At 37.1% G+C, this 13487-nt stretch overlaps 1 protein-coding gene across 1 annotated transcript; it reads left to right on the forward strand.

Annotated features, from left to right (window-relative positions):
* Positions 1-773: 773 nt before the first annotated feature.
* Positions 774-11870, forward strand: LOC110445639. Its single transcript, XM_021490352.1, has 6 exons — positions 774-1224; positions 4633-4878; positions 9277-9501; positions 10000-10068; positions 10413-10634; positions 10926-11870. The coding sequence occupies exons 1-6, from the start codon at positions 1032-1034 to the stop codon at positions 11156-11158; spliced, it is 1188 nt and encodes a 395-aa protein (XP_021346027.1). The 5' UTR covers positions 774-1031; the 3' UTR covers positions 11159-11870.
* The last annotated feature ends 1617 nt before the right edge of the window (positions 11871-13487 follow it).

Consider the following 13487-nt stretch of genomic DNA (forward strand, 5'->3'; position numbering starts at 1 on the left):
ACTTTACATAATATGTCATTCTATAGAACACATTTAGGTCGCTAAAGAGATTGACATGTTATAAGTCCGGTGAGCTATTTAGCCCTTATGCTTTTGTGCCCTTTAATTAAATAGCTTATGTACACGTGCAATATATTTAAATTGCATATATATATATTCAGATTTTTAATAAGGGTCTTTGAATATGACCTACCAGGGGGTTGAAATTTAGGATAACTATTACATCTATTAGGGGGTTTGTTTAACCTTTAAGACCTTAGCTTGGGCGCCCGAGATCTACACGCTGAACATCACCAGCTTTTGGGTTCACAGTACTACTGTAGTACTGACCTCTTTTACATGTCAGATTTGTGTTTTTCTTGGATGTATCACCAAGCTTATTAAGAAGATGTTTTATTATATCGAATTTGGTTTCCTGGGACGGTTCGGCGAAATCGAAAAGTAGGGTGGGTGATCAGTATTGTGATACGTCATGTATCAGTTAAATATTTCGTCCACCATCTGAACGGAAAAGTTTAAAGTGGAACAATCAATGTCTTCAGTAGATATATATCGACTGCGACAACCCCCCGTAGCTTCTTTTACATTACCCTCTACGGTGTTGACTGTCGAGATAAGATTGTACCTAATATATTAGTTGCATAATTATGCAAATTAACCTATGTCCAGTATTTATATGTACGACCAGCGGCTATCTAATTCAATGACACACATAGGTACAATGAAAGTATACCTACAAGGCCATTCTTGTGAGAGATCTAGTCCATATGCTTCAGGTAACACACACTATATATAGCAAGGCCACGCTTCACTGACGCAGTTGTGGAGTTCCTTATTTAAATACATGTGATTCACTGTCGAATTCCTCCATCGGATAAATGAATTGTGTATCACCTGAAATCGTCTTTACTACCGCTTGACATGCATGTGCGCACAGTGTCCCAGAAGACCGCGGCTTGAAAATGAAAAACCAGTGCTATACATAAAAGTAGAATGGGATTAACCTTGACGGTTGTGTGACACAATTAGACATGGATAAAACGCGGAAACTCAGTACGGTTGTGTTCTATCAGCCGGATGAAGAATCGGTACTCAGCCGGCCGGGGGAGGGTCCGGAGCCAACCCCAGAGGAAGTGACGTCAGCAACTGCAGCCTTCCGAAAAATCAGCAGTAGTCAGAAAAGACCCTCACTGTCAATTATCCGGAAAAATACCGAGTCGGAAGGTAATTGTCGTGTAAAATACTTGTGATGTCATTTTATATTTCAAAACTGTTGTATAATTTTGGTTAAAAGTTTGGTACGTGCATTGCACAAAAATTATGATAACGTTGTTGCATGCATAAATTCAATTTTTTAACATTTATGCAATTTCACGTTTATACTATACAAATTAAGACATACGAAGTGCATATATTGTTGCATTAATTGTCAAAGTAAAGCGCCATGTAGTAGTGTACTAGATATCCAAGATTACGCCTCGTTTTTCAGCTGATAGGTTATTATATTTCATTGATGAAAATAATCATCACTTTGTCATCACTAACATGCAACATGCACATACAATGATAGTTGTTTGTAGCATTTCAACCTTCCTGTCCGGCAAATATTTCAATATCTACTCAAGTTGGACTCAATGCAACTAACAAATGTAACCTGTTTCATTTGCCGATGAATTTGACCAGATTAACATTGCCTGTGCGTATGATTTTGCGAAGGGAGATAATTATTATACATGTTTATACAAAGATACATGTACCACTTGAGATTTGACATTTTTATTGAAGCAACACAAGAGATTGTTCAAACAACCAAAAAACGAAAAATCAACAAAATATTATCAGCTCACGGTTACTAGCGGTAGTGACAAGTCTTGTACTGCCCTAAAAATTCTCGTTCCAGCTACCCATTCTGCCTTGTGTAAGTAGGCAACCCCCGGTACAAACCGAACACGTAGATTCACAGGGGTTCGTTATAAATGTCTGAAACACACATATCATGCTATAACTGATATGGGTCACAACACACATAAAAAATCATATAAATGTATGTTTATGTGTGCTGTGACCAATATCAGTATATCATATGTGTATAAATGTAAGTTTATGTGTAATGTGACACACATCAATATATCATATGTGTATTTCAGACATTCGTAACGAACTCCTGTGGTAGATCTATGTGGTCCCTTCTTATATGAAATACAGTCGAACAGCCAAATGTGATATTAGATGTTTCGTCCTTTCAAGCCGCGTCTGGTTTCCTGTGTAATTCGACATTCAATAACTGCAGCTTCACATTCCAGAAGATGTAGAACCTCGAAATTAAGCGGCTCTCCACTTCGCAGTTCATTAAATTTGTTTCTAGACCAACTCAATTCATCACCCCATGAAATCGACCAAAGCAAGATTCAATCCTTAAATAAACCGTTTAGCGCTGCTACTACACACGTTCATGGTTCGACGTCACATACATGTAATACCCGGGTGTTTCGGTGGTTGATTGACCTTTCGTGCCCTTGTCATGCTTAAAATGTCATGCTTAAAATCCTCAGGCACTTTGTCCCAGACCCAAAATACGGGGCTTCACCCTTGTATCTTAGCTTCAGATTGCCCCCCTAATACATTGGCCGAGATAACGGACGTCTTACATGTGTCATGATGTAATGGAACGAGCTTCAGAAGCAATTTGTATGAAAGGACATATGATACATGCATATTGAAAACGTGACGGTGAAATTAAACTGCTGGTTTTGCGGTTTATTGTAGGTTGATCTAAATGTGTAGGCTTTCACGTGTTTTGTGATGTCATATAATGTTATTGCGTAATGTAAAATTCTACTTGAACCCCACCTGGTGGTATGTGAACACTATCATAAAGGAGCATTTTCATAAGCTAGATCCATACGACACAACGTAATTGAAGCACAATGCGACACGAGCTTGACTCATGATAGCATTATGAGAATATATACATGTACACTTAGTAAAATACCGGGTGTACATTGACACTGTAGTTCGTGCCATCCGATACTTATATTTTTAGGTCGAGTATTCATTAAATTGCCAGGTGGATATTTCCCTATAATAAAGTTGTGACCTGATATGTTAATATGCATATGGCGTTAATGTTTATGGGCACGAATCAAGTAACACTGAGGTAAAATCCTTGGCACGTATAGTCAACGATCGTCATGGTACAGTACATAATATACCTTAGTTCAACTCCTACATCAGCAGACAAGGCGTGGTATTTCAGTGAGATAGCACTATAAAGCCGACATCAGATTCGCGCTTTCACAAGGAGGCAATTCCACTAACATACCAAGCCTTCAGCACACATACACACGTGCATGCATGCATACACAATACACATGGAGGCACGCCTTAAATTACCTTAGCTGCTGATACATGTCTGTTCTGTAGGTCGTCAAACCCTATACAACCAACAATATCAACTAAGTTGTCGGTAAATAACAACGTTCCTTTATACTATTGTCTACAAGACAATCTGTTGTGATTTGGTAAAATTATAGAGATTATCCTACTATTGACTGTTCATTATCACATATATTCGAGCGCAAGGTCAATCGTAGCTGATCCTGAAGTTTCTGGCTATGCGAGAAATATAAACAAGCATGCATGTATTAACTTGTATATATCTCTGACTAGCATGTGACGTTGGTGAGTGGTGACTATTCAACATCTGTATGACGTCATACGGTCGTGTAATTTTAAGTTCTATTTGAAGATATTCATTTGAAGAAGACATGTATAACATACTGTTAATTACGACAGCCGTGAATCACATTAATGCATTAGAATTACAATTGAAGTATATATGCACATATCTGATGTTTAATCATAGGAACGACAAAATGTACTGTTGCATGGTTGTTATCAGGGTAATATAATTATTACAATCAATACATATATACATATTGTTCCCGGTCATACTTTCAATACTATCGGTCATAAATACATTGTATACACTGTATATAAGTAAATTGTCGGCGTAAGAAAGACACTTCCGTCTAGGCGTCACGTTGACACTGGAATGTGTGTCTCAATGTTCAAGTCCGTGTATGAACCACTGACATTCAAATACACTAAATTACGAAATAGAGTTATTTTAAATGAAAACCCTAGATATTTCTCACGAGAAACCTGTAACAATGTATCCCATGACGCGATAAGTGCGTCACTTCACAAAGAAATCATTTTTGTAAATTATATCGCATATCATTAACAAAAAGAATTCTGCATACTCCAAGACTGATTTTTGCATATTTGCACATCAAAAAGGTGGAAGATCAAATGATTATGTAATATCTGGTTCTTAGGTATGAATTACATGTATTATTTGCATATGCATAAAAATAAGTATTATGCACTTGCCGCGCAATACTGAAAATGCCTCACAAATGATATGTTTGCATCTGCAAACGTTATATTCTATAGCCATGAATTAAATATTGTATACCCAAAAATGTTTTTATATGCCCACTGTTATTTCTCTACATACCCAAAACACGACTTTTGTAACCCAAAAATATGAGTTTGTATAATACTTCTTATAATAAGCCCTGTTGTAGGCTTGTTTGTTTATATGTCTTTTCGATTAATTACTTGCAGATAGTGGAGTCAAGTCCGAGGACGATGGGAATTCCGCCACGCAGCCATGGCGAGCACGCTCCAACAGTCGATGGAGTCGGTTCTCTCGGAACGTCTCGTTTTCTTCCACCATCTCGCCGTTATGGGACTTTCCGTCTTTTGACGAGCTGTTCAATAGTGGTGGAAAAGCCACACTCGCCTTGCACAGGTCCCCTACCTCAATCAGTGACCTCATGCCGAGATCTCCTACAAGCACGTCGTCACTAGGTACGTTGCCATGGCATAAGGTGAAGTGCCTGGGCGGGAAGTACGCAAACCATATTCTCGCACCTCAGACATAGATATCCTACGTCATACCCCATGCTAGATTTTTCTATATCGTCCGATCTGTCTTGTATCTTTACGTGTCATTTCGCGGAATTTTTACACTGTGATGTATTCATCCGCGCGTTAACTGCTTGAAATTGACAATTTGCATTATAAATGTCCTGTTTTGTCTTTAAATGTATAGTTTTGACATTGTTGGATATTTGATTTTATAGAAAAAATATAATCTACACTGTGAAATACGTTGTAATCTATGTAAGGACGGACTACATTTTTACGCGGTAGCATTCAAACGTAGCGTTAGTAGTACTAGTGAAGAGCTCATTTTGAGGCCAAAGGCGGGATACTTGTAGTTTTTAGCAAAATTGAATAGTTCTTTTCGAACTTAAAGGTGCCAGAAAAAAATCAATTACCTGTAATTGAACGAGATCGGATTATCTCAGTCTCGGGCTAAGATTCTGTAACATCCCAACCTCGGCTTACGCCTCGGTTGGGATTTTGTTACAGAATCTAACCATCGACTGAGATAACCCGATCTCGCTCAGTTACAGGTAAACTATGTTATTAGTCTATTACTATGTAATAACAACAGATGCAGAAATCTATTTGTGACTGTTCACAGTAAGCATATATAAACTGTAATGTGTCGAGCGAATGTTGACAACTATTCAGGTACGCATACTTATTTTAACACTGAATAAGTATTGAATTATTGAATTAATATATTTGCAAAAAACGTCTGTCTTTTCTGTATATAACATACAGGTATGTGTATGGCTGTCTTCCTGAGGATTTGTTTTGACACATCATATTTCAATTTAATTGCTCTTGTATGTATATTTAATACAGAAATTATTAACAAATGCTCGTGTTTTATGGTAGAATATAAAGAGGGCGAAAAAGTGCTAGGAGGGCTGTTTCGTTATAGATTTCTATGTTTTATTTGCAATGTAAAAACCCTTATGGGGATTGTGTTTAGTCTACCACTATACAAGAACAATAAGAAAATATCATTTAATGTCCTTTCATGTCTACTTCAGTGCTTAAAAGGCTACGTAACCTAGATAACCGAACAGGTAAATTAGGCTGTTCTTTTGCACGTGCAACCTTTGGTCACGTGATGCCTCGTTTCCATTTCACCAGTAAGCTGAAGTCACAGCCTATGTCCTAGTTTCTGAACACTGCAGCCGATGGTTACATGTACATGTATGTGGGACTGTATGTGGAACGTTTAGATATTTACATGCACACTCGTATCTTCACTTAACAAAGCCAATTCGCCCAAAACAAGTCACAAACGTCTCACTTTTTTCACGGGGGAGGATGTTTGAAGAGCGTTGCGCGTGCATGTGTTCGAAAATGCATAGTTATTAAGCAATGACATGTGTCGTTATATTATTGATGTGGTTACCTAGATCTTAGCATTATTTACTATAGAGGTTTTTCAGTACTGGTTTGGATAATTTAAAAAAAAAAAATCGAATGCGTTCGTTATTTTTTTGACATAGAGTCGCGTGTCATTTACAAATGCATTACAGCAAAGAGATATATTCAAAAGAAGCAATTTACAAATGCAGAAAATAACTCCAATACAGGGATTCTAACAGACCTTTGAGTTATAAAGCAGGGAATAGATTCACTGCGTCATCTGTCATTGTATTTGTAAGATAAAACATACATGTTACATGGGATAATTTCAAAACGTTCTAATTCCATAAAAATAGGCCTAAATTGTATCTACATGTATAAGCCTAAAAGACCTATATAAAAGACCTTAATATGTATGTAGGCCTAAATAGCGTACAATTGTCTGTATAGAAAAAAATTACATAAATTAAACAAGAAATTAACTGTTTGATATCTGTTTACGGTACAAAGTGGTGGAAAATGTATATAGTACTGTAGATATGTTTTTATTGAACTAGTTTTTATTTTGTAGAAAAATTCGTGAAACCCATTCACAATCACTTCGAAACCCGCAAAACTACATAATTGATGTTCATGCGTGTCGTTAACTAACAGGTGATAATAACGAACCGTATATATGATATGTTTCTGTTTGAAAAGAAAACATCGCCCTGTTAAAAATTAAATGTAGATGTGGCGTCACGACTGACTGCACATTTAGGGTCAACCCTACGTAGTTAGTGGGAGTTTACAACAAAACATAAATTCGTCGTTTCCAGGGTGACTTCTTTTTCTGGAAGACGCAGCGCAAGACTGCACTACTGTTCACAGGTATTTACACTGGTGTTTGGTGGGTTTATGTCGACTGTATTACGTGGTAAGGGGACAAGGATGAAATAAGTAGAAAACACCAAGATGGAAGGATATGATGTACGACAGACGTAACCATCCATTGTAGTCAAAGGCAAGTTTTTGTGTATACGTATATATACATATATATGTACGTCAAACTAACCTATCACTCTTGTGTTTTACATACTTATTAAGGTACTTCCCAAGGTACAAATGAACTTGATAAATGATGGCATTTTCTCCTGTTAAGTGGTAATTAATTTCTTACAAATTCTTAATTTGATGTGTATATATATGTACACGTATCTCTGGTACGTGGATGCGTTGATAACACTATCTGTATCACAGCTACATAGTAAGACATTCACGAAGTTCAAATTCACGCCCCGCTGCCTGCTCGTTTTTGGACCTGTCTGTAACGTACAGGTAAACAACTACACGTATAATACTATAGATACTATAGTCCGAACAGTGTTTTGATCACCGCTTTTAACACTCGGTCAGTGTGAGAAGTATTAACTGTGTATGTGGGGTCTAGACGAACACGTTCGTGTCAATTGTTCAATAAAACACTCCCTTAACAAAGAAGATGTAAGAATGCGTAAGCACTCATTGTCAAGGAGAAAACGTCAACAAAATGGACTGTAGCACTTTTGTATTCGGAGGGGGCCATGCATGGGAGATGGATACGATAGATGAATCTACAGATACGTTTGAAGCGTACTTCTGTGAACGTAAGAAGAACAAATTCTATACGTTTTTCATAACGACGTAAGCAGTCAACAGGAGAGGGATAAGTGAAAAAGACATCACTGCTGGAGAGATTTGTGAATTCTGGACAGTTAACATATTAATGTATATTGACACATGTAAATTATAGTAATCAGATACTTTACGTTTCCAAGACATGAACTATTAGTTGTAGACATATCTACACATCCAAAGACACATACAGACGCTCATTCTTTCCATACACCATAACACAGTGGAACATCCTACCCAAAATAATCATCCAATCAGAAACACCAGCAGAATTCAGGACATGCACCACATATAAAATAATCGAACAAATACAAAACCTATACAACACAACTAACACTCACTGCTTTTAACCTGTTTTTATCCTATAGCAAATTAAAAAAAGAACACTATAAAACAACGCACTACAGCACAAGATCACAGAAAATTCCGTAATCGTCAATATTGACGTAGGAAGGTTCCCAGATGAAGATGAAGAAGTATATGCACTATAAACCCAATGGAACCGGTATACTCTGTACACAATATTGTGATTTAAATTTCACCATGAAAACTAAATCCATGTTTAATACAATGTATGTACGTTTTTATTTTGAAAGAAAATGTACACAGCATCCCTTTTAACGTTATTAGATATCAAAAACTTTTTCCGAAACATTTTTAAATATTTTTTTTTAATTGCAGAAAATGTCGGCAGCATCATTATAAACGGGTATATGTATATTACATTGAGACATGAATGTACAAAAGCATAACTTGCTTTAACTAATATCTGATACGTCGAATTGAAACACAAATGGTTTAAATACGAGAAAATGTTATTTTTCACTTCTAACATATATCATTATGATATTTCTTCTTGCAGTGAAAAATCCATTTTATTTGATTCTCGATACTTTAATAGTGAGCATTTAAATATCAAGTGCAAAGATTTACGAAGTCGGAAATTTAATATAGCATGCATGAAGTTAAATAATAAGCCTTGATAATGACATTGAATGAAGATGTCAGAATTGTTTATCAAACGTTATCACACCAATCAGTCATGTAATCAAGTACGCCTTGCATAACAATTTTAACACCTTAATATGTATGTAATATGATAATATGAATATGATATTGATAGTCACATTTACGCTGTACAATACCTGTAACGGAATATATAAGGAAAGTGGTGCTGTAATTTAGTTTTATATTTAGTCATTTCAATACCGTAACACGCTATAATTTACTGTGACTGACTTGTCTGAGATGGAGAAATGGTTTTTGCTATATACGTTATAAAATATTCTCTAAATTGCACTGTCGAATCTTTCACAGGAGGTGAGTCCACCAGGTTAGAGGAAGAAAGTGAAACAAGTGCAACTTCCGGTCAACCCAACATGGAATCCCGCCAGTCTGGCCTGTCCGGCATCTCGCGCCAGGACAGCATCATGAGTCAGTCTTTCAGGTCACTCCTCTTTAAAAGCTGGGAAGGCAGCCACAATAGCTTCGTTAACTTCCGGTCTAGACTGGGCGGAAGTGTCCGTCATAAGTATTGCATGTGTAAGTATTACTGAACATCTTTGTTCAAACGTTTTAATTACATATCATTAGAGGTTATCACTCACAATCCATATCAATTTCCTAGTACATTGTACGTGTATTGGATTTTCACCAATGAGTAATGGATGCATTACCAACAGAGAGCACATACAGACCAGACCAACACTATTCCGTATCATACAAAAATACGGTATGCATAATTCAGAGAGAATATTACAAGAGATTTGCATGAATGGTCTTAGGTATCTTGAGACTCCTACTATCAACTGGAATATTTTAAAGTACCTGCTTGAAATCAAAAAGGAGAAAATAGCATGCATGTAGCTAGCTCAGAATTGTTTTATGACACTAAACCCTCCTCTAAGTCATCTACATGTACGGTAGGACAATGCACTTCTGCATTATTTGGTGATGTCTTACCTGTACCGACGTTTGAATGAAATTGAACACTTGACAGTTCAAAATGCTGATAATATCTTTGTTTTCTCTACGTTGTAGGTTGCAGGATCACGAGCATGCCATTTGTGTTCGCCAACGTCGCTATAGGCATGTTTATCACGTGTGTAGGTACGTCATATTGATCACGTGTCTAAATTAAGCCATGTAATGCTTTTTCTTAAAAAAATAAACATGACTATCTAAAACAAAGTTATCCTGTGTCAAAATAATGCATGTTTATCACGTGTTAATGTAAAAGGCTCTTCTTATGGAAAGTTTCGTATTGACACAAGATTCATTTTGTCACTTCAGCGAACAGACAAACCCGAAACTTTATTTTTTATGTATTATTGTACTGCCCATTGAACATATAACGACCAAACAGGAGCTGTTTTCGAAACATCGTTTCACCTATCAATCTAGTTCGTAAAGATTTGTGTTGTGTGCTATGTAAATTGTGTTTTGCGTTACAGCTGTGCTGTGTTTCATCCACTGCCAAGACGAGTTGATGATGACGGTGTACGTCCTCGTCAACGGTTTGTTGTCCGTATTCTTTTTCCCCACCCTCATCATGGCATGGAACAAGCGCGTGGGTGGGTGTGTAAACGAGTCAAAAAAGGGGGAGGATGACAAGGAGGAAAGTCCGGCTTTTTTCATCGTTACTCTCCTGTGTCGGATCATTTCTTCAATCACAGGTAACGTGGTAACCTTTTTCATGTCACGTAAAATAGAGAGAAGCGTGAAAATAAGCAGTTCTTGCAATTGTTCTTCGTTTGAAAATGCCAATAGCTTAACAAAACAATGCAATTGTACCGTATGAATCTATACCCTGTACCATATTATAATAATCGTATTTTTATAAAATCTTAAAAAACAACCATGCATTACCTGAACCCCAGACAGCTATCGCTCCGGTCGATTTCTTGTTGAATACCATGTTTTACATATCCACAATACAGAATCTGTCTTGCCTTCTTCTATATCAGGAACGGTCCTACTGGTGTACCGATACTACTGGATGGGTCCAGAGTGGGACAGCACCCTATGTGAAGTTGAATTTTTCATGACTTTCGCCGTCATTACGATGGAGTGGACACTTCTTGTACTGTTCCTCATCTTCCCCATCATAATATACTTCTGTTTTTATCGCGTCGCGCCATACCTCCCAGACGATTTTGAGGACGAGTTACGTATCACACCGGAAATGTTCAACGAATAATTATATTGAATGGATATGTGATGTGTCAGTCACCGGGAATAAAGCATGTTTATTGAAAAGATTGCACGAGGACATTTAAAGTAAGCACGATGAAACTCAAAACTGGTCACATTCACATGTGGATATGATAACCAGTCAATACTTGGAGTGCAGCATTCACACCGGAAGTGTTCTGAACGGAGATATTTGTGTTACTTGTGTAAGGAGTTGTACATGGAATTTACACAAGGCATTGCAGTATCTGTTCCGTGTTTAGTATATGAAGCGGGAATGACGTTACTTTATTTGCTCAATGAATATTAGTAATTATTATTTTGTATGCCAGAAATGTCTTCCAATACAGAACATCGGATTGAACAGGTAAAAAAGTGAATATAGTGGAACAATTCAGTTGTGAATTATGACTATATAGACGATTATGTTATGTTCAAGAGACGCAACTTATGAAACATGTAAATATTTTGTTTCTTGTTGAATTTATACGTTACGTTCACAATTTATGCATACGTATGCGAGGGCAGACGAATGACACTGCATACAGATTTGTACCTTGTTAACATTCATCACCATGTAAAGCTACACTATATATATATATTTTATACATGAGCTGTCACTGTTATAAGATGCAATGAATATATAATCAGGTAGAACCGACTAGTGTTGTTTAGCCTGACGTTATTACATCATTTGAATAAAATGTTACACATTCATCTGGACGAGTGTGCGTCATAAAATAATTGCAGCCGGTTAGCATACATGTACGTCGGTCGTTCCACACGTCCACCACGTGGCGGGAAATGTCAAAAACCAGTGTCATATTGAGATAAAATCCGACGATCTATGAAAATGCTACCATTGTACACATTCCTTACTGAAATATTACTGCCCGAGGTTTCACAACGATTGACGGTTGGTGGTGGTATTTAGCGCACTGTCATTTATCGATTGTCAAAAGGTACACAAATACGATGTTTAGCAAGTGTAATTTAAAAATTAAAATAACCAGAATGAGATCATTACGATAAACAACCGTATGGTTTATTCTGAAACTTTCACAAATATAGTTTGTTAAACAGTTAATCTGCTGTTAGCCACCATCAAGGATATTTGAACTTATCAGAGTTTCCACTAGAAGACCATCGAGAAAAACTGACATCTTCATCAAAATATGTTATATTTTACAATATCATTTATAATGGTATCAATTACCGATATAAAATAAATAACATCGGTTTTTAATTGTTCGTTGTCAGGAACTAAATGTATTTCATAGTCACTAGTGTTGACCACCAATCCGAGATCAACAGCCTTACATGTAAACACTTGGTTACACATTGAAATGTACAGACATTCATATGATATATCACACCTTTCAAGCACAGGGACCTGCTAATTTGTTACAGCTATATATGGACCCTTAACTAAGGTGTCCAGAGTAATTTTACATGTTTTAGGGGTTTAGATCGACTTTCGGTAAAAATGTCACCCCAATGATTATGGTAAAATTACGCTGGACACCTTAGTTTAGGTCCATATATATAGCTGTAACAAATTCTCAGGTCCCTGTGCTTTCACGGTCAACGGAAAACCATTTCACAACACACATATGTACAATGTAAAGTACAAAGTACAAATGAGAGTTCTCCACAAGTGCGCTCTGCAGTTTTTTGCAGATGTTTCGATTAGTCTGCATGAGTATTCTACATCCTCGATATTCAGGGGTTACGCTCACTTTCGCTAAATTGAAGGCACTAAGATAGCTGTTTGATTGGTCTCAGGTAAAAAAAACAACTGACTAACCGCTAGGCTGATACCTGTCCTTTGAAGATTACAAAGGAGAGACGCCCGACTTCAAAGCCTGTCAATTTTTACCGTTACGTGACCGCGAGATTCTTTTGATGTACATCAAAGGATCGAACTAGTCTCCTCGTCTCGTCCACAAGCATCCTCGCTATCCAGGGGTTATGCTCACTTTCGCTCTCTACACCCCTTGAATATGCAAAATTGAAGGCACGAAGATAGCTGTATGATTGGTCTCAGGTAAAAAAAAACCACCTGACCAATCACTTGACTGATACCTGTCCTTTGAAGATTACAAAGAAGAGACGCCCGACTTCAAAGCCTGTCAATTCTTTTGATGTACATTGAAGAATCGAACTAGTCTTCTTGTCTCATCAACAAGGTGGTGCACACCGAGCCTTCAATTTGACTATGCCATAGTCCAGGGGCGCAGAGAGCGATAGTGAGCGTAACCACTGGATATCGAGGATGGGTTAGTCTACTACATACATGTACTCACATTTATTACATACTTACTAATAAATACGGG

This window comes from Mizuhopecten yessoensis, unplaced genomic scaffold (assembly GCF_002113885.1).
Source record: "Mizuhopecten yessoensis strain PY_sf001 unplaced genomic scaffold, ASM211388v2 scaffold2329, whole genome shotgun sequence".
NCBI classification, from domain to species: domain Eukaryota; kingdom Metazoa; phylum Mollusca; class Bivalvia; order Pectinida; family Pectinidae; genus Mizuhopecten; species Mizuhopecten yessoensis.

Excerpts from the sequence above, each read along its gene's own strand:
- LOC110445639 (XM_021490352.1), top strand. The coding sequence starts at position 1,032 with ATGGATAAAACGCGGAAACTCAGTACGGTTGTGTTCTATCAGCCGGAT. Across the intron at positions 1,225-4,632 it reads GAAAAATACCGAGTCGGAAG|ATAGTGGAGTCAAGTCCGAG; the intron begins GTAATTGTCGTG and ends AATTACTTGCAG. Across the intron at positions 9,502-9,999 it reads CCGTCATAAGTATTGCATGT|GTTGCAGGATCACGAGCATG; the intron begins GTAAGTATTACT and ends TCTACGTTGTAG.